The 27580-nt window shown below is 34.0% G+C and overlaps 3 protein-coding genes, 2 long non-coding RNA genes and 1 pseudogene across 5 annotated transcripts; 4 read left to right on the plus strand and 2 right to left on the minus strand.

Moving 5' to 3' along the window:
• Positions 1–1049: 1049 nt before the first annotated feature.
• LOC105794598 (eukaryotic translation initiation factor 4B2) lies at positions 1050–5150 on the plus strand. Its single transcript, XM_012623848.2, has 3 exons — positions 1050–2436; positions 4021–4446; positions 4936–5150. The coding sequence occupies exons 1-3, from the start codon at positions 1298–1300 to the stop codon at positions 4958–4960; spliced, it is 1590 nt and encodes a 529-aa protein (XP_012479302.1). The 5' UTR covers positions 1050–1297; the 3' UTR covers positions 4961–5150.
• A 234-nt stretch (positions 5151–5384) lies between these two features.
• Positions 5385–8080, plus strand: LOC128031988 (GDSL esterase/lipase At5g14450-like; annotated as a pseudogene).
• On the minus strand, positions 6833–8311 carry LOC128039830 (uncharacterized). The gene is made up of 2 exons (XR_008194519.1): positions 8175–8311; positions 6833–8024 (listed from the first exon to the last, which is right to left on the minus strand). It is a non-coding gene; the product is annotated as an uncharacterized LOC128039830 (long non-coding RNA).
• Positions 8139–11645, plus strand: LOC105795944 (GDSL esterase/lipase At5g14450-like). Its single transcript, XM_052628476.1, has 5 exons — positions 8139–8785; positions 9423–9632; positions 9719–9891; positions 10675–10945; positions 11097–11645. Exons 1-5 carry the CDS (start codon positions 8461–8463, stop codon positions 11342–11344), a joined length of 1227 nt encoding a protein of 408 aa, XP_052484436.1. The 5' UTR covers positions 8139–8460; the 3' UTR covers positions 11345–11645.
• Positions 11646–23201: 11556 nt separating this feature from the next.
• On the plus strand, positions 23202–25953 carry LOC105794599 (GDSL esterase/lipase At3g26430). Its single transcript, XM_012623849.2, has 5 exons — positions 23202–23582; positions 24577–24786; positions 24872–25041; positions 25145–25415; positions 25532–25953. Exons 1-5 carry the CDS (start codon positions 23330–23332, stop codon positions 25789–25791), a joined length of 1164 nt encoding a protein of 387 aa, XP_012479303.1. The 5' UTR covers positions 23202–23329; the 3' UTR covers positions 25792–25953.
• Positions 25954–26350: 397 nt separating this feature from the next.
• Positions 26351–27252, minus strand: LOC105794600 (uncharacterized). Its single transcript, XR_001134054.2, has 2 exons — positions 26958–27252; positions 26351–26647 (listed from the first exon to the last, which is right to left on the minus strand). It is a non-coding gene; the product is annotated as an uncharacterized LOC105794600 (long non-coding RNA).
• Positions 27253–27580: the final 328 nt, after the last annotated feature.

Here is a 27580-nt window from a genome sequence, read left to right on the forward strand (position 1 = left end):
CAACAGTACGACAATCGAGTCCACTAGAGAAGCAGTGAATCTTATGAGGAAAAGCAGATATGGGGAAAAACTCTGTTGCCCTAATGTCATGAACCTTAGGCTGATGGAAGGACCACCAGCACTCAGTAGAGAGAAGATGTGGCAAATGGGTGATTAAGTGGAACTCGGACAATAGGGATTTGTAGGTGAGGGTCCGCCAGCAGTGAAATAAGTCTGCTGACAATCTTGGGGAAGACAATTCGTCAAGTAAGAGATATAAATTTGGGGAAATTTTGGCTGGTATAAATATTGGAAATTTTAGGGTTTTTAAAAAATTAAAGAAATTTTGAGTTAAAAATTGTTTTTTTAAAGTAAAACTTATATTATTTAGGTTTAGTTTTTTAAATTTAGTTTAATTTCGTTTCATTTTTGTTTTATTTATCTTTTCACATAATATTATATTATCTATGTGGAATTAATGATTTGGAAAAAAATCCACGTATAAAATTTTTATTGGTTGGTTTGATATTTACTATGGGTGTTAACTCCATGTTCCATATTAATACAAAGATTGATAGTTCAAGTATCACATTGAACATTTTCAAAGTATAAGTATTACATTGGATATTTTATGAAAAGTATAAGTACCAAATAATACAAAAATTAATAGTTCAAGTACCACACTGGATATTTTCAAAGTATAGGTGCCAGATTGGACATTTTATGAAAGTACAATTACCAAATAATACACAAATTGATAGTTCAAATACCATATTGGATATTTTATGAAAGTATAGGTACCAAATGTGACATTATCCCTAAAGAAATTAGTGGTAGATTTTGGAATACCGAAAAGGAAGATTCTCACAACATCCATCTACACCGTCCGAAACGCAGAAATCAAACAGTACAGTACATGGCTCCACCTTCAATAATCAAACATTCCGAGAATCTTTCTATCTTATCTCTTATTGGTCCGTGGATTTCACTTCCTTCCTTGCGCCTTGAAATTATATCAGCCCATTTCCCTTCCCTCTCATAGAATGCATTGGGCTCAAATGCTTTAATTTCTTTACTCCCACTCCAATTTTTCAAGCACCAAAAAAAAAAAAAGAAAGGAAACAGAAAAAGAAAACTGTAACCCGCTCTTAACTTCTTCGCATGCAGTCGGAGCTCCGGCTCCCTTAACGGAGCCCTGTTCGATTGTCCAATTTTCAAACTCTTTTAGATCTCTGTCCTTTTATCTTTTTAGATCTCAACTAAACCAAATAATAAAGCAAGGAAAAACAGGTGGAAATAATATAAAAGATTTCAAAAAATGTCGAAACCCTGGGGTGGCGTCGGCGCGTGGGCCGCCGAGGCCGAGCGAGAAGAAGCGGAGGAACGTGAAGCTGCGGAAGCCGCAGCCGCTGCGCCCACGGCTGAATCGCGGAGTTTCCCTAGCCTAAAGGAAGCCGTTAGCGCGAAGCGCAAGAGTAAGAAAATGACTCTCTCGGAGTTCACCATGGGGACTTATTCGTCGTCCGCCGGCGCCGGAGTTGGTGGTGGTGCTAGGGTAACGGATTACAACAAGCTTACGCCCGAAGAGATGATGCTCCTCCCCACCCGACCCAAAGAACGTACCCCCGAGGAAATGCAGTATGGCCGTCTGGGAGGTGGATTTTCGTCTTATGGTAGGTCCGGTCCATCTGCGGGTCGAGGTATGCGTGAACGTGACGGCAGCGACGGCTCATGGGGCTCCGGAAGAAGGCAGTACGGAGGTTTTGATGAAGAACGACGGGGTCCGCCTTCTAGGGTTTCTGATTTTGATCAGCCGTCGCGTGCCGATGAGGTGGATAATTGGGCAATAGCAAAGAAAACGACTCCTTCGTTTGATTCGGGCCGGCCTAATCGATACGGTGGGCTTGGAAGTGGGGGAGGTGGTGGGAATTCTAAGGCCGATGAGGTTGATAATTGGACGGCTGAGAAACGGCCAATTCCTGCTCGACCTTCGTCGTTTGGTTCAGGTTTTCGTGACTCTGGACCGGAGCCTGATAGATGGACCCGAGGTGGTGGTGGGAGTGGATTCAGAGAGGAAAGGCCTAGAATAGTTTTGGATCCTCCTAGAGGGGAGGTGAATGAGACGGTGGTTAAGACAAATAAGTCTAATCCATTTGGGGCAGCGAGGCCCAGGGAAGAGGTATTGGCGGAGAAAGGATTGGATTGGAAGAAACTGGATTCTGAAATTGAAGCAAAGAAGGTAACTAGCAGGCCTACCAGCTCTCACTCCAGCCGGCCATCAAGTGCACAATCTAGCAGGTCTGAAGGTCCCCAGCTGCAAGGAATTGAAAATGTACTAAAGCCGAAGCCAAAGGTCAACCCGTTTGGAGATGCTAAGCCTAGAGAAGTTTTGCTGGAAGAGCGCGGTCAGGATTGGCGAAAGATTGATCTTGAACTAGAACGTCGTAGGATGGACAGGTTTTCATTCCTCTAATCAACTTGTTCATACTTTATTTTGAAATAGTCTTGATGGTATTTTGTTTGAACTGATTTGCATCTGTTTCCTTTAATGTTGTTGTTAACGATGGTTTGAGAGATGCTTATGTTCTTAGCATGTTTGCTTGGTAAAGTTTGCCTTGCTGTTACCACTTTGCTGTCATCGCAGATTATCTTATAGTGGGTATACTGTGTTGTCTTATGAGCCATCATTTGTTGCTAAGACTGAAGTTGATGTAGAACAGCTCAAATGTCATATGATGAATTCAGTTTGATTATGACCTTAGATTTATTGAATGATGTAGCACCACTATTTCTTTGGAACCACAAAACCATAGTTCATGATCAGATTGTTATCATGGTGGCATTGTGACACAACATGTGGCATGTGAATTTCTCTGGTACCCTAACAGAATATGTAGTGGTTGAGCAGACAGCTTACAGTGGCTGAAGTAGTTGATGTTAGGGCTCCATTTTAGAAACTAATTTTGGATTATGTTCGAGTTCTGACGGATTGCTAACTTCTCAATCAAGTTTGAGCAGCTTTTTCATGCGTTAAATACACACAAACTCTTATTTTCTTAAAATTGTTTCATGTATGAAAATGTAGATTGCTCTATTATGACTGAAATATATTCTTGGTTATAGTACCATAGCTCTAGGGGCTCGTTGAATAAAAAACTATGGTCAATTCATTTTTCTTTTTTGGTAGGTTAGAGGAGTTAATTTATTTCTTTTTTTATGTCCTCTTCTTGCTAGCCCAGGAGATTTCTTTTTCTATTTTCTTTTTCTTGACAGCAAAGCATTTCTCTATCTATGTTCCCAAAATTTACTTACATTTTACGAATAAAAGATGTTATAATTCAGTGTTGCTTTTAGTTCTTTATCTCCACTTGATTGCTTTCCAGTGCAGGAGATCAATGCAAATACAATATCCTAAACTTTATGTCAGGCACATGTAGGTAGCATATGCACCAGTAGTTGCATAGGAAACAGTTGCCTAATAAATTTTTTGTCTCTTCGGTCAAAGATTACATGATGATCCTACTGCATTTTTTTTTAAAACATTCTGCCAGGCTTTTATGCTTCTTCATAGTTCATGAAGTGCTTATTTATTTTTGTTATAGTCCTTTTCTCCTTCATTCCTCCACTTTCAATCTTGTTCCTTTTATGGAAATTAAATCTTTGGTGGTATTTTGATTTGTGTGCTTCACTTCTTCTTTAGTTTAGTCTTGTTTCTCTTTGAGTTACCTTAATCCAACATCATCTTTATTTCATTTGCCAGATTACTAATGCAACATAGTTGAATGCTGCTGCTTCTTTGTCAACTTCCTATCTGATTTACCATTTTTCTGTGGTGATGGAATGCTTTGTCTTATTTATATTATTACTTGTGATTTCCTGGGTAAGGTTGTCTTCTAGGTTGGTTCAGATGCCCCATCTGTTCCTTGTGCTTGCTCCTAATAGTGTCTAAATTCCATTTTGCTCCCTTCTTGCTCACAAGCAACTTTGAATATATTTGCCATATCATCATGTTCTTCATTTCTAACGAGAAAATTGTTTCAGGCCAGAAACAGAGGAGGAAAAGATATTGAAAGAAGAAATAGATAATCTGAAGAAAGAGCTTGAGAAGGATTCAACTCCAGCTTCGGAATCTGCTTTGGACCAGTCTGCTTTACGTGACACACTACTTCATAAGGAGAGGGAACTAGAGAAACTTATCCGAGATTTGGAGAACAAAGTTAAATTTGGGCAAAAAGCTGTTGAAAGGCCTGGTTCTGGATCAGGCAGGATTGGCGGCAGCTACTCTGATAGACCACCCTCTCAGTCTGGTTCTAGTGATAGCTCTAGAAATATGGAGTTCATGGATAGGCCTAGATCTCGTGGTACTGTAGATGGGTGGACAAGACCTGCTGATGACCGAAGAGGATTTCAGGGAGGATTTCAAGGTGGCAGGGATAGAGGATATCCTGGAAACAGAGATGTGGACAGGTAAGGATATAAATCATTACTAGTTAAATCTCTCTTGTCTTTCTGCTATTTCTTTATCTATTTTCATGGAAAACTTGGCCTACTTATCTGGATATTTTGTTTTTTTCTCCCTTTTTCTCTTTATAGATATAATAAATAGGATAATTTGCGAGTTTTAGGAGTGTGTTATCCAAGGTCCTTTTTCATGTAGATCAGAAGCCTTTGTTCTTTTTTAAACTTAGAAACTGAGCAATTTTATAAGTATTCTTTGATCCCTGTATAAAACTAATATATCTTGATGAATTGAACTATTTACCATTGCTTTCATTGTCTCTAATTCTATTACCTGTACATAATCTTCTGAGCTATATATTGGCATAATTTGGCCTTTCATAGCGAAACATTTAGCTAAATATTGGCCATTCTAATTTTTGTGTATATATCTGCTGATGGAAATCACTGTCTCGTATATATGGCTAATGGGAAGTATGTTGGTTTTTGATATGGCAGGCCAAGGTCGAGGGAGAGATGGTGAGCCCTGGAATTGGCATTGTTTTGTTAAATTCTGTCTTCAACTTTTGACTACTTGAACCAATAATATTTTGTCGCCTCACATCTTTTCTTTAGTTGTTCTCTTCTTTTCTGCTCTGGTAAAGTGGAGCAATGATTCTTCAGTGTCGGAATGCCGAACTCTGCGTTAATCTATTGTTAAATCTTTGAAACTATGTATGGCCTTTCCACCACTCTTTTTTTTTTTTTGTACACTTTGACTCAAATTTTATTTAACATATGCACTGTGGGATTCACCAGTTCATTGTTGAGATTCCTTTTGAAATGTTTAACAGATATTCTGGCATATTGTTCTCTTTTGTTGGAAGGTTGAGGATGGATGGTTCCCGAAATTATTACCTTTTATTTTCTTAAATTTTGGTACGAGATAATTTGTAATTGAGATGGAACCATCGGAGCTCGGATTTTTTGTTCTCGCTAAAAGGAAAAGAAATTAGGCTTAAAACAAAAATAATTCAAGTAGGCATTTGAGGTTGTTAATGTAGGGCTAAAGGGTTTGTTAAGAAGGAAGAGTATGAAATGATCATATTACGAAACTACATAACCTTTCTATTCAAATAAATGATGCCAATAATTTGAAGTTATTGTTTAAATTTATTTTGGTTGGTTCAAGTCTAAATTTATGATTTTAATTATTATTATTATTTGTAATTATAGTTATAGTTATAAATTAAAGAAAAAGAAGTCTAACTAATTAAGCTTCATAAGCGAAGCTGGAAAGCTTTTTCCTTTTCCTGGATGTTATAGGGCATGATTGATTATTCAATATGTATGTTTAAGAATGATTAAATTTTATGGTGATGCACGAACACCTGTGAGGTTATGAAGTAAGGGTTGGTGTCAGTGTATCAAAGTCCACACGATTGATTGTTTCATGGTCAGCGCTGTTTGCCGGAAGTTCAACACCACTTCAAAAATCTCGTTGTTTGCATTGACAAAAAATAACTCAGTGCTCTCTTTCCCCTTCAGCCAACTCTCTCAACTTTTCTCATTATTTTAATGCCTACTTGCATTCGTCACAGACTAATTTATCCTATATATATAAAAAAGTACAAATAGAATTTGTTTGGATAGATTTGGGTTGCCCAGTTCCAGGTTTGAATATTTACGGCTGCTGCGGATCCACTTCCATAAGTTGAGTTGACCTTCACATCTCAATCTACAACTAAACTATTACTAGATCTTCTCCATCTAAGGTATCTATATTTCCTAAATCTCCCTTTTTATCTTCTAATCATATTCGTAAGTGTTTCAGACTCTTTTATCTTTGGCATTGTAGCAGAAAATTTGTCTGTTGTATAACATAATCATAGTAGTTTCCTATTTGACCTTAACTCACAAGTTTAAATTTATTCTCATAATCTTCTCAATCGCTGAATCTACAAAACTTACTCTATTATTTCATTACTCGTTTTATGAACGGTGTTATTGATTTTAGGGGAAGCCTTGGTAGTATTAGCAGCAAGAAGACTGTAATGGCAGTCGCAATCAGTTTACTACTTGTGGCTTCATTGCTTGGTTCATCCTGAGGTTGTCATTTTCCAGCTATTTACAACTTGGGGGATTCAAATTCCGACACCGGAAGTGTCTCCGCAACATTCGGTCGGGTTCCGTGGCCTTGCGGTGAGTCCTTTTTTGGTAAACCTGCTGGTCGGTATTCTGATGGGCGTCTCATAATTGATTTTATAGGTAAGGGTGGCTCGATTCGCTTGGCATAGATGGCTTGCGAACCTTTATTTGTTTGTTTTCATACCTCCATAGATGAGATGATCTCTTCAAGCCCATTTCTTCTAAGCAAGAAGACCTGAGAGACTTATTTTGTTATCAATCTGTGCACAGCTAATGAGTTGAAATTGCCATTCTTGAGTGCATACCTTGATGCAATCGATTCAAACTTCAGACACGGAGCGAATTTTGCAGCAAGTGGATCGACGATTCAACCAGCCGATGACAAATTATTTGATACTGGTTTTAACCCCTTATCTCTTGATATACAGCTCTTGCAGTTCCAACAACTTAAAGAGCGCACCAATGAGCTTTATGATCAAGGTTAGATATGCATACTTTGTAGACTGCTCCATAAACTGATATGCAAAAGGTTTATATCTGTCATGAATGGCAATGAATATAGTTCTTGCTTGTTTTTCAGCCAAGAATCCGGATATTACAGATAGGCTCCCTAGGCCAGAGGAGTTTTCAAAGTCCCTTTACATATTAGATTGTGGGCAAAATGATCTGCATTATGGCATTATAACAAGTATAGAGGATCAGTTTAAGGCATTCATTCCCAATATAATCAATCAGTTTGCTGCAGCAGTAGAGGTATTTCTCATGCTACTTGTACAATTGTGATGATCCGCTTCGGTGTAGATGACATTGAGTTGAAAGTCGTGATTTTCTACATTTTCAGAAGCTGTTTCAACAAGGAGCAAGAGTGTTTTGGATACATAATACAGGTCCCATTGGCTGCTTGCCTACTGTCATCATAAATTTCCCTCCAAAGCCTGGGAATGTGGACCAAGCAGGCTGCATTAAATCCTACAATGAGTTGGCTCAAGAATTCAAGAAGCAGCTTAAAGACACAGTTTCTCAACTTAAGGCCAAGCTCCCTGGTGCAAGGCTTATATATGTCTATATCTACTCGGCTAAATTTTCTCTAATTAGTGAAGCCAATAAATATGGTATGTCTTTTTACCCTGTTATTTGACCTCCATTAGTACCCCAAGTTCCGTAACACCGCGGATAGAATATACTGACGTACATACTTGAATTGGCGATTGCAGGCTTTGTTGATCCTTTTGTAAACTGTTGCGGTGACCATCATGTGGAATGTGGGAAGACGGCAGTGGTGAACGGTACTGAAATCTTTGGTGCTTCATGCAGTGATCCTTCAAAACATATTAGTTGGGATGGCATTCATTATACTGAAGCTGCAAACTATTGGGTAGTCAATAGGATTTTGGATGGCTCTCTCTCAGATCCCCCTCTTCCTATTACCAAAGCTTGTCTATAACCTCACATATCTTGTCCTGTATCAAAGAATTAACCTCATTTATGTAATAATAACAAAATAAATTCGATTATTTATACTTCTCACAAACTAGTTAAAAAAATTTCCATTGAATTCACAAACTACTCGAATCAAACATTGAAATATTCAAATTGGATTCGCTCCTTACTTTAAGTTTAGCTCCACAATGAAACTTGAGAAGAAATTCAAGGGAACTGCTGTATTTTAATCAGTCCTGATATCGGTAGGCATTGGAGTAACCTTCAAGTAGTAGCTAACAATAAAATAATCAGCAACGTTTGAGTTTGAGGTTGTTATGAATTAGGTGATGCACGCTTGTCGATTCCATTACGGATTTGCAAGAAAAAGGTTAAGTTCCACTCGCCAAGTACGGTCAACGTGTCAAATATCTGCTAGTCGTCAACCTGTTTGATAAAAGATCTGAAAGAATCAGTATGGAAGGGCAAAGGCCCAGTGTTGGTAATGGTATCATTGGGAGATGGAAGACTGCTTGGGCTTCAAGAAACAGCGTGAAAACTTTTACAATAGCAGCTTTCTTTGCCGTCGCTTTCTCTCTTTTCATACTGAGTGGAAGGCAAAGGAATCTCGGTGGATCCGGTACTTGTGATTTTCCTGCTGTATTCAACTTTGGGGATTCCAATTCTGATACGGGTGGAAAGTCTGCTGCTTTCCACCGAATTCCTTTGCCTAATGGCAATACTTTCTTCCAAAAGCCATCTGGGAGATATTGCAATGGAGAACTTATTATTGATTTTATAGGTCAGTCTTTTTACTCTTTCTGATATTCATGAAAATTTCTGATCTTTTTAGATGCATCCGTACGAAAGACTTATCTGTTCGCCACAGGTTATGGTTTTCTTTTAATTCACTGGTTTTCTATATCTATCCGCTAAAGGTTAGAATTTGAGGCTTTCTATCGATTTAAAAGTTTAAACTTGGGTTTTTGATTGTGATTTTCTGTTTTAGGGATTAAGATGGAATTTGCCTGTATACTATCAGTCAATGTTGAATGTTGCTGTCATATAATAATTTCATTGAAGTTTTTCACTGTGCTTAATTCTTGAACATAGATACCAGAATTGACAGAAATCTATTATTTGTACTTAATAAACTATTCAATGAGCTAATTCTGAAACACAATGGCAAAACTCAATTTTGAGTGAAAATATAGTGATAAATTTCATGTTAATCCTGTTTTATAAGTGATCTGCTGACTGCTGAGTAGTTTACAATCTCTACTTTATAAGATTGATCTTGACTACCTTGTGTCTAAGAGATTCTCTTGCGTTTCGAGATGAATCACCTATTAAGGTTCCATTTATTCAAGTTTTCAGACTGAAACTGAATGTACACTCTATTTCTCTCTTCTACTAAACTTGGTTATTGTACCTTGCAGCTGAGAAACTGGGACTGCCACATTTGAGTGCGTATCTGGACTCAATTGGTACAAATTTTCGACATGGAGCTAATTTTGCTACGGGAGGGTCTACAATTCAACGACTTGATGCTAGAATGTTTAAGATAGGGTATAGCCCCATCTCTCTTGACATACAACTATCACAGTTTGAACAGTTCAAAGAGCGAATAAATGAGCTATATAAAGAAGGTAATTCAAAAATTAAGGGCAAAAGTACTGTAAATTCTAAACTATTAATAATACTCAAAACATTTTGGCACGGATTTTTTTTTCAGGTGTGAATTCAAACATTAAAAGCAAGCTTCCAAGACCAGAGGACTTCTCACAAGCACTTTACACATTTGATATTGGGCAAAATGATCTTGATTGTGCATTCAAGTCAATGACAGAGAAACAGGCTATAGAATCAGTTCCAGGAATTATTAACCAGTTTGCTCAGGCTGTTAAGGTAACTAAGATGTTATGCTTACACAATATATCAGTCTTCGGTTTCTTAGATTAGGAGATTGTTTTGGAAAATACCGTATCTATGATTTTTGCACATGATACTCCATGCTTGAAGCTTACTTTAAGCATAAATGAACGGTCTAATACTAAGTATTAACTTTCTTCATGTGGTTCCTTTTGTTGGTTCCGATTGTTAGCACAAATCAATAAATGGTGCTACTGTAAGTAGCATTTTGATGCTTTGAAATATTAGACATCCAAGCGGAAAGGAAATATAGTGGCACCAGATATCCTTTTACATTTATTATTTCCCTAGGAAGAACTGGAAATGGCTTTGCTTATTTGTATATTATTGCATTTCCATGATAAGACTGGAACAAGGGGAAAACTCTTGAGAACTGATATCACAGCAACTTCAGGATCTTATTAGCCAAAACTAAGGACCAGTGTTTTCCTTCCCTGCAGCAACAATCATAATTTACCAGGAAACTTTACAGATTCTAAAATCTTGAAGGATTTAAAAAATGAATTGCTTCTCCATCATGTTGGCCAAAAGGAGTACTGCAGTTTGTGAAGTCTATTAACTGAAACGTAAGAAAGGGAAAGAAGCAGTTTTGACAATTGGCTTCAATATAGTCCATGTAGTTCAGCATATACTAATAAGAACAACATAATATAAATTCCCTTTGAATCTCCTATATCGCAATTAGGTTAACAAATGTGAATAATGTAAATCTTAAAATTTATGTTTTAACTCTATTTTTGTTTATCTTTTCCTTTTCAGCGGCTACATAATCAAGGGGCAAGAACATTTTGGATACACAACACAGGTCCAATAGGCTGTTTGCCCTTTGAGGTTCTGGATTATCCTCAGCAACATGAAAATGTGGATCAAAATGGTTGCTTAAGGTCTCTTAATGAGATTGCTCATGAATTTAACAGGCAGCTTAAAGATAGTGTTATCCAACTTAGGCTGCAATTCCCAGATGCAGCACTGACTTATGTTGATATTTACTCGGCTAAATATTCTTTAATTTCTCATGCAAAGCACCATGGTAAGCTTAGTTGCCTAATCATTTTGTTTCCACAACCAAAATTAATAAAAGACAATAAACCCCTATTAGAAATTGCAAAAACTGCAACTTTCTATAATGAGCTTCACATGTCATTCTGTGTTATACATTTAACACCGTTCCCCTGTTGCAGGATTTACAAACCCCCTTGGATATTGCTGTGGGCATCACCGGGATAATCTGTGCTGGAGGAAGAAAACATCAAATGGAACTGAAATTTCAGCGACTCCATGCAGCAACCCTTCAGCTTATATAAGTTGGGATGGCATTCATTATTCCCATGCTGCAAATTTGTGGGTAGCTAACAAGGTTCTTGATGGATTGGTTTCAGACCCTCCAACTCCCATTACTGAAGCATGCCACAGGTCTCTTAATTTGTAATTTGTAAGCCCAATGCAGCAGTTTAGGTCTCAATAACCTGCAATATGGAAGTTACCAACTGTTGAATGATGGCCAACTATGCTGGTTCATTTAGTTCCATTGTAATTCAGTTCTAAACCAATGTATTTTGGTTATGCACTGATATGTTAGGTGCTGATTGACATGTTTTAGTTTATGTACAAGTTATGTTTTTTAAGTTTCAAGATAGTTAGTGGTAGTGGTTAAGTATTTGGTAGTTTTTTTTACTTTAAGATGTAATGTTTTCTGATGAAAGATGTGTGAGCTTCTTTGCATCTGTTTATCTTTCTTGTTCCCTTTGTTTTTACTCTCTTTGAACACCAACAATTGGTATCGATAGCTGCTATCTTTGAGGGCTTTTTGTTTTCTTTGTATGTGTTTTCTTGTGTTGAAAGAAAGTTTCTCTTTTCTCTTGTTGTTGTTACAATGTCATTAGGCAGCTTCTCACCACCTCCACCTCCCATCTTTGCTAGAGAAAACTACCACATTTGGATAGTGAAGATGAAGACTTATCTCCAAGCTTATGATATTTGGGATGTGATCGAGTCAAACAGGGAGCCACTACATCTGAGAGCCAATCCAACAATAGCTCAAATTAGGTAGCATAATTATCACATCATCGTGACGAGAGGAAGCTCCTCGTCACGACTTCAAGTGCTTTCCCGGCCTTGGCATCTTCATTGTGCTATTGGGCTCCCATGTCTTGCGGCTCGATCATCATCCCTTGTATTCTTAGACCTGAATTGGCATCCTACACACTTAAATAGCCCATTTGTCCCTCACGAGGCCCGAGTCTGCCTTACGGGTCATCGAAATGGTAGAAAATGAGTAAAAACGTTTATTTTATTAACTTTTAGTTTCTAACCTACTAATACTGAAAATGCAATAATTAATTATAAAAGTGCTAGAAAACAAGCCCATCAAGTGTAGAAATGACCTAAAATAACTACTACATTTGACAACAAGCCACTTCGTTAACTCATTGAAACCAGAAATGAATTGCGTGTTTGAATAGAAATAAACAAAATGAATAGAAAAGAGGAATGGGAAACATTCAGGAATGATTATGGTTTTTCCCCCAAATGGAAAAATGAAATAATTTGGAAAAAATGTAGGTTTCCAAAATGGAAATGGAAATGATTCATTTGCAATTCTATATGGATTACTTACAAATAATAAGAAGAATGAATTAATGTTTTTTGAGCTGTTTTGAATCCCGAAAATGAAAACAAACCACTCGGTCATAGTGAACATGTTGATTTGTGAAATATTAAACATAATTTCTCAAAATTTTACCGGGGGTAAAATCGTATTGGGGGTAAAATAAGGATGAGAAAACTGTTTAATATAGAATATTAAAGTTTTAATCCAACTGAATCGAGTTGGATTGCATTACAGAATATTGGGTTAAAAGGCCCAGAAAGTGCTCGTAATTGAACCCAATGTAAGAGAGGCCGTAAACCCCTCATATAACATGAAGGGGGAGACAACCCTAGTAGGAATACTAGGGTGTGTTGTCCACCCCACTCCTACTCTAAGTAGGAAGCTGTTTTTCTATTTGAAATAAATCACTACAACTCATCAAGGGTTTTACCTTCTCTTCTTATAAATAGATGGCACAGGTAAGGCATAATACACAACTTTGAGAGATTATTACTTTGCCGAAAAATAGAGAGAATTTATTCTCAACTATTAAATATATTTTTCTAAAATAACAATTCTATCGATTTCTATTAAAGAAGAGAGAATTTACGTTTTCACCCTAAATAAAAGAGAGAAAATTTTTTCTAATTCTGTGTTTTGATTCAATTGGTTTAAGCTCAAACACGAAGCAGTTCGTGGTATGAGAATAGCGAAGAAGATCTTTTGGTTGAAAGTTGAGAACAACGAACGTTCGCTAAGTCAAAAACATAAATATGAATTCGGTTAGGGTTTATTGCCATAAATATCACAAACCGGGTTGACTTCAAATTTTTAATTTTTTGCTATGCAAGAAAATCGTTTTCAAACCGGATTTTTTCCAATAGAAACAACAGTATAAAGGCAAGCTTTTACCTTTGCCTTCTTTATGTTTCTCTCCTTATGCAGTTTGATCTGGTTTATATTTAGATTGTTGGGAAGTGGAGCCACTTCATAATCTTCCTCAACAACTTCCCAATAATAACAACCCTCCATTTATGCTTGCATTCTCACAGCCCATGCTTGATAGTTCTCTCCATCAAACACAGGTGGGGTTAAGATAGGTTGCTTGATCCTGATTCCATTTTTCTCAAATCCTCACAAGTGTATCTCTCAGTTTTTCTCTTAGGATTCTCACTAGGCTTCTCTCATAGGTCCTTTAAGAAAAAAAATAGGCTCTTGATACCACTGTTGTTTCACTAGAGAGCTAACTGAAGGCACATAAACTGAAAATGGAGAAGGATGATCAAAATTCATTAACTAAGTAATTGTTATATACATATCTCAAGCTAACAAACTTTAACAAACTCAGCTTTCTACTCCTATTAATAAGCTAACAAACTTAGCTTCCTTCTACTACTAATAAGCTAACAATCTCCCTAGAAACTAGGACTTTGACTAAGACTATCTTAATGACAAAAAAAGACTTTTCAACTCTTAAGACACTAACACTAAGGATTTAAACATGGTTTGGAACTGCATTTTCTAACATACATGTGCTAGCAACCCCCATGACATACCAATTATATCCTCACTAATCTATTACGTTTATTAGGGCATTTCATATGATCACATTAACACTTACAACATGGTTCTCATGTTCTCATGCAAATAAAGATGATATCATGTTTTTTGATATAGGGCAAATGTCCAATTCAGATCATTGGAGCTCTTTGAGCATCATCTATTGTCTCATATTTTCAATTTCCATATCATGTTTCAAATTCACTTATTAAGATTTTCAAGCATTTAGTGCTCTCAACAATATTTTCAAACATGCGTGCGCGCACGCGCACACACACACACACACACACATTGCACTTTACAAGATTTTCACCATTCCTCTTTTTTAAGATATCTCATTATATGAACTTTCACTTTTAGCCCAATTTAACAATAAAATCACATTATGTCATGTTCATGAATTTCATTGTGTTTCTTCTAATTATCACAACTCACTAGCTATTATTTTTCTCATATAAGTAATCTTAATCACATTTTGAATATACAATCATTATATACTTTATAACATCATTTTGTTCTAACGATTTTCGTAAACATTTTATTTAGGGAAAGTTAAAAAAATCCATGGTAATTACATCTAGTGCACTATAGCTCAAAATCAAGCTTCTTTACTCTTTCTCAAAACTTAAATCCATTTTATTTAACCACCTCAAGTCTTCTTCTCCACCCATCCCACACATCTCATTACAAAAATATTGACAACAATATTAATACATATGCTTCAACAACTTCTCTTACTAAATACCACAAATAAATAAGGTAGAGATGTCAAGAACATAATATTTCACATTGGTTTGGAGCTTTCTCACACTAACCAAGTTTTCTCTCACTAGCCATAGAAACACTAAGTCTTGGACAGGTGATATTGATGGAGGATATGAACTTAGAATTAAGTTTTCTACTAAATTTTAACAAAAGATCAAAGTTTGGAGGTTGGGATTTGGATGAGATAGAAGATAAAACAATAAAATGGAAAGTGAAAAAATTTGGAAAATTTGTTTTCTCTTTTATTTCATGTCCAGCAATCATTATTAACTCCTATTTTCACAATTTAGTCAATTCCATTTTAGTCCTCTAACTTCTTAAAATTTATGGCTTGACCCCTATGTACCATAAGCTCAGATAATCATTCTTGCAATTTCCTTTCCTAAAAATCAAATAGATTCCTTATGTCTTCATTTGTTGATTTTTTTTTTGAATTTTCCTTAGAATTTCATTGAATCGGATCTTGAAACTGTGTCATTTATTGTACCAAAATTTGGGGCATTATAATGAACGAATACATGTATGATGTTAATATAATAGAAATAGTTGTGTAAAATATTTTGAAAATGGTAGAAAAATTACATACTTCGAGTTGAAGTTGAAAAAACTATTTGGCAATATAATCTAATATTCAATTTACATTTCCATTGACCAGGACAAAAAATGCATTCAAAGTATGATCGACAACAACAACAATGAACTTATATCTAATTGTAAAAAGACAATATGTAATGGTTTATTTGTTTTGACATGTCTAAAGTAAAAATGGTAGGGATAATTAAGATTTACAAATGTGATACCGAAAAGGATGTTTTGTGTGTGAAAAATGCAGAACATTGAAAAGTACAATATATAAGGCGTTATAGATGTGGTAATTTTCAAAATAAGAGGAATGCAACTATAACGGTGGCATAAGGAGGTGTACTATATCAACACATTCGTTGCAACTATAATCTCTATCAACTTGTACAACCTTCTTCCTATAAGCATGACATACTAGGTAGTACCATCCAAATGAAGTGTGAGCTCCTAATAATGTTTGTGCATTATGACCTAAGTTGTTGTAAGAGACTAATTAAAAAATAAATAAAGGATTTTAAAAAAAATAAAACTTTTATTATTAATTTTATAAATAATTTTAGAATGTAGTATATAGATTATTATCTCGTATGAGCTATAATTAATAAATTTAAGAACATCAGAAATGTGTCTTCTATTCCTGAGCCCTCAAGATATAATTCGTTTTGGACTGTACAATAAACTCCTCAATTTCATTATGACCAATCACTTCTTGAGTGTGTCCTCAAAATATAATTCTTTTTGGACTATGTAATAAACTTTTCAATTTCATTATGGCCAATCACTTAATTAAAAAATGTAGCGAAAGATATAAATATTTCTTTCTTGTTAGTAAATGTAAAATTATTAAATATTGACAAAATGAAATTAATGTAAAATATTTATAATACCTATTTAAAATTTCAGATGTTTCTAAGAAGGTCCAAATTCTTATCAACTTGAGTGGTCTATGTGGATGAAAGATTGTGCTACCCTATAAGATTAAAAACATAAATAGAAGAAAGTGAATTAAACTTAATTTATCATTACATGTTATAATACACATTGTACAGCCTAAATTTACCCGGGCCTCACCAAATAACAGGCCCATTACAAAATAAATACCCAAGGCCCAACAAACAGCCCAATACACCCAAACAGACCCAAGACCCAACAAACTAACCCACAGCCTAAATAGCCCAAAACATTAATCAAACACAAAAAAGAATCAGAAAACCCTAACCCTAGGTGCGCCGCACCTATGGTCCTCTAACGCCGCGCCTTTGACCTGCTGCCACCGTCCCCGTCACATCTTCAGTGCAAGTGGCCACCTGCTCTCTGCCACCGCCAGTCTCCTGCAAACACAACAAAAATCAACAAGACAGTAGCAATGAGATTGGAGATTTTCTTTTCCTTTTCTTTCGGCTATAAAGCCAAATATTGTAAAAAGGAAAAGGGGGGACTTTTGTTTTTTTTTTAAATCGGTATACAAACCGATTGAAACCTTTGTAACATGGGGGTTGTTTTTTTTTCTCTTCCGATTTTTGTAAGGAAAAAACACATTAGCAAGGGAAATAAAAACAAAAAACAGATTCAAGAAACCTTTTTGGTACAAGTTCTATTTTCCTTTTTTATTTTTACTTTCCTCTTTATTTTTTTTCTTTTTTTCGTAACTGTTTGTATTTCTTTATTTTTATTTTTATTTTTCTTTTATATTTAAAAACTGTATAAATAACGTAATAAAAAATAAAAAAATAAAAAAAATTCCTTCTTTTGAATTTTCCGGCCACCGTGTACGGTGGCCGGCGCGACGGCGACGTGGTGGCCCTGTTCGCCGGTTTCTGGGTTCTGTCCTGATGCTTGAGAGAAAAAAAATGAATAGTTTTGAGTTTTTTTTTAAAGAATGGCTGCTAATGAGTTTTTTGAAAAAAATTTGATTTAAATAAGGGTGCAAAACGGCACCGTTTTGAGCTAGGGTTAACAGGCTCCAAAACGACGCCGTTAGCTCTGACCATGCATGACCCGACCACGGTGGGAGGATCCGTGTTTTAACTTTGGGATATTTTCTCGCATGATCCCTCCTATTTTACTGACGTGTTGCAATTTGGCCCTTTTCATTATTTTCTTTTATTTTTGATTTAGCTTCATAACTTCATTTTTGCTTCAATTTGGTTCGTTTCAACGCTGCGTTTTGGGGCTTTGGTTTATTTTCCAGTTTAGTCCCCCTCTTTTCGCGCGCATTACAATTTTGTCCTTTTTGTGTTTTTCATTCTTGATTTCGGCCCTAAAATTTAATTTAGCTTTCAATTTAGTCTTCAATCTGTCATTTTAGGTTTTCTTTATTTTTATTAATTATTTTAATATTATTAATACTATTATAGTGCTTCATTATTACCTTATTATTATTATTATTATTATTATCGTTATTATTATTATCATATTATTGTTTATACTTACTATGTAAATTTAAAATATATTAATCTTATTATAGTATTATTATTATTTTAATTACTTATATATTTATATGCACATACGTTTGATTTTATAATATATATATGCATATTTTTATAATCTATATATATATATATATACGCACCTATATATATACTTTTTATATTTTATGATAGTTACATATGTATATGCTTATTTATATATATATTTTATATAATAATTCTAAAATATATACATGCATATATTTTCATATTTTATAATTTTATGTATATACATACATATATGTTTCCCTTAAAATGTACATACACGTTCATATTTTATAATTTTCATCTATTTTCCTTTATTATTTTTATGTTCATTTATGTATTTGTTTATAAGTTCATTTTATGCTTTAGTTTATTTATTTATTGATTTGCTATGGAATGTATGATTGATTTATTATTCGTTTTGTTCATTTTTTATTTACATAATCATGTTTATTGTTCCATCATGCACGTGAATATCATATTTTAAAAAAGGGAAAATATTTCAAAAATAAGGCAATGTTTTGCGTTTGGAAATTCGAGGAACGTGCCCTAAGGTACTGGGTTTCAATTTCTCGTTCCACCAAATGACTTAATATCCTTTTCAAAAATTTTCAAAATAAGGCAATATTTTGCGTTTGGAAATTCGAGGAACGTGGGTTTCGATTTCTCGTTCGACCAAATAGCTAAATATCCTTTTAAAAACTTTTCAAAAATAAGGCAATGTTTTGCATTTGGAAATTCGAGAAACGTGCCCTAAGGTGCTGGGTTTCGATTTCACGTTTAGCCAAATTGCTAAATATCCTCTTGAATTTTAATCCATGCCATTCGAAATTTTTTAAGGATCGTATTTTGAATTTCTTTAAAGTTTTCAGCTTTTCGATATTAAGACATTAAGTAATCAACTAGGTACCAATTTTGGGCGTATCGAGGGTGCTAATCCTTCCTCGTGCGTAACCGACTCCCGAACCCGTTTTTTTGGATTTCGTGGACCAAAATCGTTGTTTTAATAAAAAACAAAATCGTTTATTAAAAACAACCAGTTTTCAAGGTGATCCAATCACACATCATCAAAAAGGATTGGTGGCGACTCCCGTTTTCGTTTTCATTTTTCGAAACCCAAGTCGACCCCGTTTTTCATCCAAAAAATGGTGTCAACACACATATTGTGTAAATAGGACTTACCATTAAAATTTTTAACTATTGTAGAAGTAACAAGGACAACTATTTCATCATTTTTGGGATTGCAACATGCTATCATCTACTTGATAAACCCTTTGCCCCTAAAGAGTAATATGCAACAACCTATCGTTGAGTACATAGTTAAACATAATTTTTAGAATTGGTGCTAGTACATACTCTTTCAGAGATAAAAATTAATTATTTAAGTTATTGTATCATCATCTTTAATACGTTCTAGCCACGAATTTCTTGAAACATAATTTTTTACATTTTTTCGAGCCACTAGAAATATTTGGTATGTAGATAAATGGTTTATAATATCTAAAAAATTAAAAATACGTGTAAGGTAAGTGTTGTTTTTTTCAGGCAAGAGCTGAGAGAAGTGAAGGGAATGGATTCAAATTTTTGTAATTGATCAGTACAACTTTAATGAAAGTGAGAATCAAATTCTTTATAAACTGAGAGAATAAGATTTTGTAGAAAATGGGTCTAATAGGAACCATAACACCGAAATTGGTCTGCTATGAACTGATTTTTGGTTCCATTATATTTTGACTAATTTAGAAAAGAAGAGAAAATTGATCTGTATTAATTTGCTTTAACTTTTTGACTGACGACCACAAACCTTTGTTCTTTGACCATGGCTAATCTGATTTTTAAGATAAATAATCACTTGATGATATTCTCAAATAAGAAAAACTTGGAAATGGATTTAACTTAAACTCACCCCAATGCAGAAACTTGTTCTATTTTGGTAATTAAGGAAAATGTGTATGAGATTGATATTTTTTATTTTATTTTATTTGCAGTATTGGGAAAAAACTCAAAACTTATGAGGACAAAGAACAATATCATGGTAGATTTTGATGGAATCAATCACTTTCAAGTTACATCCTTTGCTGTATTTTTGAGATTATTGTTTTAAAACCATCAAAATTTTTAGAATTTATTTATATTTCTTTTTCCCCCAAAGAGAAAGCAGATTCACTAAAATAAAAGAATTGCTTTTCACTCCCTAGTATTTGTATTAGCTTGATGTGTGTTATTGTAAGAAGAACCCTAATACCATATGAAAGGCAAAATTGTTTGTAGGGTAGAGTTACTCAGCCACATAATAGTGACATTATTGTGGAGGATAACTTTCTTTTGGAAAAATGTGGGGAAAAATTTTAAATGCAATTATATATTAATTCGGATTTGAGTGAATGTTTAAATATAAATATATGATTGATATATTATTACAAGGTTATACTATAATACTAGTATTGGAATGTTTGAATTAAACAACTTATACTATTATTACTTACATCTCTCATCCGTGTTTTGTTTGTCGATTAGAGCACTGAAAGTCTTTAATAACGAGCGATCCAAATAACTTAATTGCTTTATAAATTGAGATAATATGTTCAATCATCTACCAAAGGTATTTTATATAAAAAATTCAATCTTAGAATTAAAAAAAAAAGGAATTGTTTGAAAAATATAGCCTATTAAATTTCTAAATAAGACTATAATTGAATGAGATTTTGGGTTCTAATAAAATCTTTTTCAATTAGAGTATCAGAGCAAAAATTAACAAGTTTTGGTGTGGCAAAACTAAAGACTATGCGTTTTCTATTAGTTTGATTTCATTGTCGCATATAGACTTGATCGAAGGGTTTGGGCAAAAATATAGGTACAATAAATGGGCTTGGACAAAAAAGCCCGTTTTCTAAACATGCCGGGTCTCGAGTAAGATTTTTTGGCCTGGACCCAATCCAACCCGAATTTGCCTAAAATTTTTTCTGTTGTTTTGTTGTTGTTGTTGTTTGCTGTAATTTTGCTATTATATTCTACTATTGTGTTGTTATTATTTGACCCATGATCAGGTCTAGTCGCCGATCATTTTGCAAGACTCGTATTCTAATCCTAATATAAACAAAAAGTGAATTCTTGTATTTCACAAAAAAAAAAAACTAAGGACATGATAGTTGAATATTGCATTGTTGTTGGAATTAGATAGAATTGATAGTCAAATCAATTTAACAAAAATTGACGAGTGTATTTGTCAGGTAGGGTAAATGCTATTAAATTGGGAGTCAGTATCATTTCTTTACCCAGTTTATTAGCCCAAACTCGTAAAATCAAGTCCAAATTGATAAAACCCAAAAATAAAAATGTAGCCTAAATAAATAAAGGCCATCTAAAAAATAAAGTTAAATATATATTAAAATTGTTATTTATTTGTGTTTATAAGTTTTCTAGAATATTTTTATTTTTAAAATTTTGAACGATTTAATTGAAAATGGATGAAAACATAGAGAGGTTGTTAGTGCAAAAATAATTAACATAATATTATATTAATACAAATGAGATTGTAAGCAAAGTGGTGTATGAGTTGGATTTTGACAATAAAAATAGGAAATTAGATAATATGGTGTGCAAAATCTACTAATTTATGCTATGCAAGGAAGCATCATCTTTTGTTGTTATACAAATTGAGAACATAATATTAGTGTTGGATATAATTCACTACAAGTATTTAAAAATCCTAAATCGTTTAAGTTGTAATTAATGTTTGTGCATGTGGATTTAACTCTGCACACATGTCTTGCAAACGTAAATTCTTTGTTTGGTGCTTTTTAATTTTAATTTTCTATTTATTGTTTTTATATTGTTACAATTTACAAACATTCCGACTGTAAATATATCATTTTCTATTTTACTTTATTTCTTTTTAATTTTAGTTTCTTTCCAAATTGCTTTCTGTTAGGTAAAACATATAACTGAATTGTTAAAGTTTTAAATAACTTATCACCAAAAAATAAAATAAAAATATTTAAATTCATAAAAATATATATACATATTAACAATGAAGTATATGTAAATTACTATGCATGTTATCACATCAATATTGTTAAAATTGTAATTGTTTAATCATTTTTCTTAAAAAAATTAGTTTGATTAAACTGAAAGTTGAAAGTAATGTGTTCCATAAAAGAGTAAGATCAAAAATAAAATAAGTAGACATTACAGATTACATTTATCATATTTATATATAATATTCACAATCGGGGATGAAATTAGAATTTTTTTTTAGAAAGGTCGAATTAAATTATAATTTTTACAATGACAAAAATATAATTTATCATTTTAATAATTTATATCTTTATAATTTTTAAGGGATTAAATCAAATTTTTATATTTTTAAAAAGGACCAAAATATGATTTTATCTTTATTAATTTAAAATTTAAAAAATTTAAATGAAAAATTTTCCGGGCATATCAGCGCCCGAGTTTCGGCCCTGATTCACAACCTTTGGTCCGGTGTTCATATTTAACATATCGATGAGGAGAAACCCATAAATCATCAACCTTAGCTTAAAGACAGTTTTTCTTGTATTGTTTCAACCATTATTTCCCTTTTAAGAACTGTTTATCATGAATGCCTTCAATAAAATTACTGCTAAATTTATTGCCATCAAATAAGGCAAATTAATGTATGGCGGAAAAAGTTACTTAAATATCTTTAAATTATGAATTTTATTCTAAATTCATTTTAACCTTTAAAACATTCTATTTTTATTTTCAAACTAGTATTTCTTTTATTAAAACTTTTAAAAATAAAATATAAGGAAAAATTAATATTGTAGAAATTAATAAGTAAAAATCTTAATTTTGAGATTTTCAAAAGTTATCATTCTTTTTTCCTTTAACTTTTTTTAATTTTTAATTTTAAAAATTATGTAGTAACATTTATTTTTCTTTAAAATTTTCATTTTAAATCATGTCACATAAAATTTTATGTGCCATTTATGACTAAATTAATATTTTCAATAATGGAAGGACTTGATTTATATAACATTCATAGTGGAGTATTCTTGTTTTTTATCCGGTATTTTTATATTTTTTATTAAAAGTAATATTTAAGCTATAAATTAGGTTTAAAGAAGACAATGTTGAACAAGAATGCACCACCTGTGATGTTCTTATTAATTCGTACTATGTTGATAAAAAAATTACTAGTGTAAGTGAAAAATTGGAAAAGGTTATATAATTTAAAGATTAGTTATCCCTGTAAGTCTGTATAAAAAAATTATACATGTAAGTCAAATTTTAAGAGATTATGAAATCAGTAAAATATTTAGTGAAGGAAAATCGTAACAAATGTAACAAAATCATAGTTGATCCCAAGCTGTTAAACTTTTATAAGTAGGCATCAACTCTTCACTGAGTTTCTCCTCAGTTGCATACTTAAACTCTCCCTTACGGCAGTTTTGGATAACTCTTACTTTCTCCCTACTCCATGGCCTTTGGTCTATCTTCCATTTTTGTTATCACGATCTTTGCTATCTCCTTTACGAACCTTGCATCAGTGTCGTTGGTGCTCGCTAGAAAGCCATGTCGATTCCCTGCAATATTCAACTTTGGTGACTCAAACTCCGACACTGGAGGCTTGTCAGCAGCATTTGGCCAAGCTCCTCCTCCCAATGGGTTCTCTTACTTTGGCGCCCCCGCTGGCCGCTACACCGATGGTCGCCTTTTGATCGACTTCATAGGTACTCTTTTTACACCCCCACCTTACTAAATTCTGATACTTTCCCCGTAACACAAAAATGTCAAAATCTATCAGAAATTGCATGACTGCAGTCTAAACGTTGAAGATTGTATGATATTACCCTGAACTTGTTTTAAGTTTTTTGGGGTCATTTTTCAATATATTTGGATTAAATCATGAAACCACGATATCAAAGATTGTTTTAGCTGCATATAATTTACTTTATCATTCATCGGTCATATTAGTCAGCATTATCTGTGATTATTCCTCATAATTGTCCTTTCTTGAGAGGAATTAATTACTGATGTTTGTTACGAAAAATCTTTATCTAATGATTTTCAAATTGATACCCACGATCAGTGATTACAGATTCTTTGGTAAAGTTAAAAAAAAAATGATTCTATTGATCTGAAAATTTATGAGAATTCTCTTAATCAGATTGTTCGGAGTCTCTTACAAGAAAGCATTGGTGACTATTACTAATTTAATCATGGCTAGTTATAATTATTTTCTTTATTTACCAAAAAAAAAATTGATACCCACAGATCCAATCCGGGAATATTAATGATGCAATTGAGTAAGACAATGGTTCTATTAGTATATAGTTCATCATAAAATTATTGGCATCCACCGATGCTTAGCGAAAGTAAACTAGTTTTACTGGCATGAGAAAAAACAGACCATCTAAAACAGCCATTGATGTCCCTGTCTAAGATGTCCTTCCCTGGTCCCATTTTTCAGACTCCGATCTCCATAAAAAGGTGTAGCACGCGCAAATTGGATCTTATCAAATACAAGCAGATAAAAAGAAGTGTGTTTGGGAGCATGGGCCTTTGTTGTCTTGTTTCGATTTCAATTATTGTAATGCGTGAAGAAAATTGCCTTTTTCTCTTTGATTATGATTGATAACAGATAAAACTTAAAAATATCAAACCAAGAAAACACCTAAAGAATCTCAAAGACTAAAGGGGTTTTGATCTTATTTACTTTTTCAGCCGAGAGCCTTGGGTTGCCATATCTAAGTGCATTTCTTGACTCTGTGGGGACTAACTTTAGCCATGGAGCTAACTTTGCCACTGCTGGATCCACCATTAGACCTCAAAACACAACTCTGCAACAAAGCGGGTTCAGCCCTATCTCTTTGAACGTTCAATTTTACGAGTTCAATGATTTCCATGCAAGGACACAAGTTGTACGTAAAAGAGGTAATCTTTTAATTACTACATTTCATTTACCTTATTTCTCAATTTCTGCCAAGAAAACACACACCCAATTTCTCCTGTTGTGCAGGTGGAGTTTTTGAAATCTTAATGCCAAAGAAAGAACACTTCTCAAATGCCTTATACACCTTTGACATCGGCCAAAATGATCTCACTGCGGGTTACTTCTCAAACATGTCTACTGATGACGTTAAAGCCTATGTTCCCGATGTGCTTAATCAGTTCCAGACTATAATTCAGGCCAGTAAAGCTAACCTAATATTCGATTAATCATTAATCGTGGAATCAAATGTTTGAATATAACTTAGCATTGATTATTACTTTGAAACCTGAAATTGTGCAGTATATATATAACCAAGGAGGGAGATACTTTTGGATACACAATACAGGTCCTGTTGGGTGTTTACCATATGTAATGGAGCGTATCCCGGTCTTAGCAGGTCAAATTGATGACTATGGATGCGCCTCTCCATTCAATGAAGTTGCTCAGTTTTTCAACCGTGGATTGAAAAAGATTGTGGAACAGTTACGCAAAAATTTGCCCCATGCTGCAATCACTTACGTTGATGTCTACTCAGTGAAATACTCCCTAATTAGCCAAGGAAGAAAGCATGGTGAGTGAGTCCCATTATGAAACAACTAAAAACTTCATGACAAATACAGGGTTGAAGTATTCATAGAAGGTTCTGGATTTGACAATTGGATTGGATTGATATGAAAAAAATTGCAGGGTTCAAGCACCCTCTTAGAACATGCTGTGGCCATGGTGGGAAGTACAATTATAACAAGAACTTGGGGTGTGGAGCAAAGGTTAACAAACATGGGAAAGAAGTGTTGGTGGGAGCTCCTTGCAAAGATCCTTGGACTTACGTAAACTGGGACGGGGTTCATTTCACTGAAGCTGCTAATAAGTACATATTTGAACGTATTGTTGATGGTTCACTTTCAGACCCTCCAACGCCATTAAACATGGCTTGCTATAGGAATTAAGCTAGGAAGGGGAACGCAAGTCTTTTTAGATTTTTAGTTGTCTATTTTTGTTCGTTTTTTAATGGATTAAGCAAGTTCTATGTCATTCTTAAGTTGGGATCTCTTTAGTTTGATTATGGATTATAATTTTATCTTTAAATTAAAATTTAATTAGGTTTTTTTGTTTATTTCTTTATGGCATTAAATGATCAACTTAATTATTAAAGTAAAATTTTCCTTAATTATTTTTACTAAATTAAATATCGACTACCTTTTAAAATTAATTTCCTAATGGCATGAAACTTTATAGCTTATATTTTACCAAATAATGTTCCACTTTTTTAAATGTATTTTTCTATTAAAAGTATAAATACTTAATCCCATATTAAAGTGTATTATTTTTATTTTTATTTTTACTTAGGGAATTAGTCACCGTAGTTAATGATGGATAGCCTAATTTCAATAATATATATAGAGAGAGAGTTGAGTGCCCTAACTACAAAAGGACAAAATTGTTCGTCCGTTTAAGGTTTGATTATGTTACCAACACAACAAGCAAAGGTTTATAATCAAATTTCAATTTGGTTAAGACTTTATTTAGCATTACTTTTGAAAAGTGCTTTTAAGCCCCAAAAGTACATTTAGAACTATAAGTAAGGCTAAATATACAAAATTTGAAGTTAAAAGTATTTTTGAACCCAAATGCAATGTAACACCCTATTTTGGCCCGGGTCTAAAAAGCCCAAACTACAACGGTCCTATAGGGCCAAATCCAAACCAAACAGAGGCCAAAAAATTAACCCCCAAATGACACTCAGAAACCCTAGGGTTTCAACAGCGCCGCAGCCACGAGCCACGAGCCTCGAGCGATCCTCACCTGCAAGAAACAAACAGCAAAAAGGAAAGAAATCAAAGATTTGCACATCAAATAGGATAAAAAAGATACACTTCTTGATTTGTTATTCTTATTTCGGCTATATAAAGCCACTGAATGTACTGTAACGAGGATCGGAATTCGAAATCAATTAAAGAAAACAATTACTTTCACTACCAAAAACAGAGAAATCAAATACCGAAAAAGCAAAAAACCGATCCAAAGGTCTACATTTTTTTGCTTACTTTCGTTTACTGTTTTTTTGTTTATATTTTTATTTTACTAAAATAAATAAGAGAAGGAAAGAAATAACTTGTGTTTTGAGCCCAAATCACCGTGAACGGCCGAGGAAGCTGTCTCCGAGAAAAGACGGCAGGAAACCGAAAGATTTCTTGGACTTTTGAGGCGTTTCTACTAATCTTTTAAGGGTTTTGAGCCCAGATTTGCGTTTAGGGGCTTCGGAAAGACCGGATATGAGATTCTCCCCTTTTTCGGCCACCGCAGACGACAGTGTCGTCACCGAAGATCGGCGGCCGGAGCGGTGGCCGATGATCGGCCGGTGCCTGGACCTAGGCCGGAGAACTGAGGGGTTGAGAGCTTTTTTTGGATTTTTTTTAGAAAAGAATGAAAGAAATGATTTTTTTTTGAAATATTTTTGGCTTAAATAGCCAACTAAAATGGCACCGTTTTGGGCATGGGTTGACCCGAAACCGACCCGACCCGGCCTAGGATCCGTGTGTTTTTGAGTGGAGGGAAAAATTTCGCTTTTAGTCCCTCCTCCTTTTAATGTTTTTGCAATTGAGTTTCTCTTTATTTTTAAAATTCGCCCTTTAATTTATTTTAAATTTCAATTTAGTCCTCTTTGAACGGTGCCGTTTTATGGGAGAAGGGACAATTTCCTTTCCAATCCCTCTGCATTCTTTGCGCGTTCAATAT

This window comes from Gossypium raimondii, chromosome 3 (genome assembly GCF_025698545.1).
Source record: "Gossypium raimondii isolate GPD5lz chromosome 3, ASM2569854v1, whole genome shotgun sequence".
In the NCBI taxonomy this organism is placed as follows: domain Eukaryota; kingdom Viridiplantae; phylum Streptophyta; class Magnoliopsida; order Malvales; family Malvaceae; genus Gossypium; species Gossypium raimondii.

Excerpts from the sequence above, each read along its gene's own strand:
- LOC105794599 (XM_012623849.2), top strand. The coding sequence starts at position 23,330 with ATGGCCTTTGGTCTATCTTCCATTTTTGTTATCACGATCTTTGCTATC. Across the intron at positions 25,042-25,144 it reads AGTTCCAGACTATAATTCAG|TATATATATAACCAAGGAGG; the intron begins GCCAGTAAAGCT and ends GAAATTGTGCAG. Across the intron at positions 25,416-25,531 it reads TAGCCAAGGAAGAAAGCATG|GGTTCAAGCACCCTCTTAGA; the intron begins GTGAGTGAGTCC and ends AAAAAATTGCAG.
- LOC105794598 (XM_012623848.2), top strand. The coding sequence starts at position 1,298 with ATGTCGAAACCCTGGGGTGGCGTCGGCGCGTGGGCCGCCGAGGCCGAG. Across the intron at positions 2,437-4,020 it reads GAACGTCGTAGGATGGACAG|GCCAGAAACAGAGGAGGAAA; the intron begins GTTTTCATTCCT and ends AAATTGTTTCAG. Across the intron at positions 4,447-4,935 it reads GGAAACAGAGATGTGGACAG|GCCAAGGTCGAGGGAGAGAT; the intron begins GTAAGGATATAA and ends TTGATATGGCAG.
- LOC105795944 (XM_052628476.1), top strand. The coding sequence starts at position 8,461 with ATGGAAGGGCAAAGGCCCAGTGTTGGTAATGGTATCATTGGGAGATGG. Across the intron at positions 8,786-9,422 it reads ACTTATTATTGATTTTATAG|CTGAGAAACTGGGACTGCCA; the intron begins GTCAGTCTTTTT and ends TGTACCTTGCAG. Across the intron at positions 9,892-10,674 it reads AGTTTGCTCAGGCTGTTAAG|CGGCTACATAATCAAGGGGC; the intron begins GTAACTAAGATG and ends TTTCCTTTTCAG.